The following is a 2,355-nucleotide window of genomic DNA, read 5'->3' on the forward strand; positions in this document are numbered from 1 at the left end:
TAAAGCCCCCGTCCTCATCCGTACACCCGGTGCACATGACCTGGAATCCTGGCAAAGCAGCTGCCACCACGCCCATTTCCTAGAGGGAAAAAGTGGGGGGCAGCCAGGTCACATATCTTGGCTGGGGCCACTCAGCTAATAAGTGAAAGAGCCAAGTGTGAATGTTAGTTTGTCTGACACCAAAATGCCCTTGATCCCACCGCTACAACCACCAGCCTGCAGGACAAACGCAGAATTAGAAGGACCCCCTGCCCGTCACCAGACCCAATGGGCATTTCCCGTGTTCATCTTCCCTGAACTCTCAGCAGCTCCACACACTCTCCTGAAGAAAGTTCGGGATGCCGATGGGGCTTCAGTTCCCTGCCCTGGGCACAGAGCAGGGGCCAGAGGCGCGGAGGCAGGCCCTGCGCTTCACAGACCCCAGACTCTCAAAGCCCCTTCCCGGGGGGACGGCTGCACTCTAGCACCCCTGCCAGCCTGCGAAACCAGGGCCGCGGTGCTCCCATCCAACAAGAGAGGGCTGGAGAGACCAACGGGGTGCCTCTGACCAGAAAACAACCCCCACTGTCATTTCTGTGCTCCCCCAATATGCAGGCACTTCGCCGCAGCCTCCAGGACATTCATTCAATAATATTCCAAAACGTAAATAAAAATCAGAACCAGGTGAGCTAGATTCAAGGGGACATCAAAGACCAGAAGTTAAAAATAGACTCAGCTCTGCAGATCATAAGGTCCCAGAGTGCAAGGTCCCACCGGCGGCCACGGAGCGCCCGGGATGTGGCTTACCCGGAATGAGATGTGCTCTCAGTGTAAAGCACACGCCCGATTTTGAAGACTTATTATGGGAAAAAAGGAAAAGAAAATACCTCAGTAATTTTATTTGATTACATTTTGAAATGAACGTATCTTGGATATTTGGGTTAAATAAAACATGATTAAAATCAATTTCATCTGCTTCTGCTTGTTTAATGTGGCTACTAGAAAACTTAAAACGCCATCTGTGGCTGGCATTCTGGCTCACATTGCATTTCTATTGGACAGCGCTGTCCTGATGGGTTGTCCTTGTTAAGTCGCAAATTTGGCTTTCCTGAGGGTCCAGAGTGAAAAGAAAATTGGGTCAGATCAGCCACTCTCATCACTCATAAAGAAAGAGCACCCTCCTCCCTCAAGAAAATCAAGCCTTTCCTATCACTTGGCAATAAAAGAATTACGTTTTTAGATATAAATAATCACATGAGCCACAGATGCCAAGCGCATACCGCACTAAATTTTCTAGAAGCCACATTTTAAAAAAACATAAAGAAATGGGTGAAATGGATTTCAATAGTATATTCTAATAGCATACAAATGCATGGGGGAGTTCTCAAGCTCTTCAAAATGCTCGTCCTAGGGCAAGCATTTTTGTCCCCATTATACAGATGCAGACATTGAGGCTCAGAGAAGTCGAGTGGCTTGCATGTGGACACAGGGATGCAGAACTAAACCCCAGGGCCCTCCGCACTGCAGGTCCAGACAGCATAGAGCATGCAGGTGCCAGGGGTCCTGACTTGACCCCTGTCCTGAAGGGCCTTCTGTCTTCCAGGTGAACGCTATGGCTCCAAGAAGAGCATGGTCATTCTGACCAGCTCTGTGACAGCCGGTGCTGCGGAGGAGTTTACCTACATCATGAAGAGGCTGGGCCGGGCCCTGGTCATTGGGGAGGTGACCAGCGGTGGCTGCCAGCCACCACAGACCTACCATGTGGACGACACCCACCTTTACCTCACTATCCCCACAGCCCGCTCTGTGGGGGCTGTAGATGGAAGCTCCTGGGAAGGGGTGGGGGTGACACCCCACGTGGCTGTCCCTGCAGAAGTAGCTCTCACCAGAGCCAAAGAGATGCTCCAGCACAACCTGCTGAGGTTGAGGCGGAGCACAGGCCTGCAGGGCCACCAAGAGGGCCCCCCTGGGCAGAGCCCCAGGGCAGGGAGGACCTCTGGGCCATCCACCAACAGTGTTTCTGCACGCGGTCCTGCCCGAGGCTAACGGGGGCGGCAGAGGGCCTGCCAAGCTCTGGTTAGGCTTGCAGCTGGGGGCGCCCTTGGAGCTGAGGGATCCAGGCTCCGTACCACTGCACAGATCCTTTCTGTTTGGATGCCCAGCTGCAGGGAGCTCACCCCCTTCAAAGGCAACCCCCCATAGTGAAGTCCAGACCTGTCCCCATCCACGCTCTCTAACCACCAACCCCCTGGGCCTCCCGCTGTCACCTCGAGCAGCCCCGCCCAGTAGAATCACGTGAGCCACAGATGGAAGGCACACGCATCTCTTAAAATTTTCTAGAAGCCACATTTTTAAAAAGCATAAAGAAACAAGTGA

General features: G+C 52.9%; 1 protein-coding gene across 1 annotated transcript in view; it reads left to right on the forward strand.

The window, feature by feature from the left end:
• The window catches only part of RBP3 (retinol binding protein 3, interstitial), a 10,248-nt gene extending 8,173 nt beyond the window's left edge, over nt 1-2,075 (forward strand). The window contains exon 4 of the mRNA XM_012651268.1: nt 1,583-2,075. Coding sequence (XP_012506722.1) covers nt 1,583-2,025 — 443 coding nt within the window. The 3' untranslated portion in view covers nt 2,026-2,075. The remainder of the gene's footprint in view (nt 1-1,582) is intronic.
• The last annotated feature ends 280 nt before the right edge of the window (nt 2,076-2,355 follow it).

This window comes from Propithecus coquereli, unplaced genomic scaffold (genome assembly GCF_000956105.1).
Source record: "Propithecus coquereli isolate 6110/MARCELLA unplaced genomic scaffold, Pcoq_1.0 Scaffold351, whole genome shotgun sequence".
NCBI classification, from domain to species: Eukaryota; Metazoa; Chordata; class Mammalia; order Primates; family Indriidae; genus Propithecus; species Propithecus coquereli.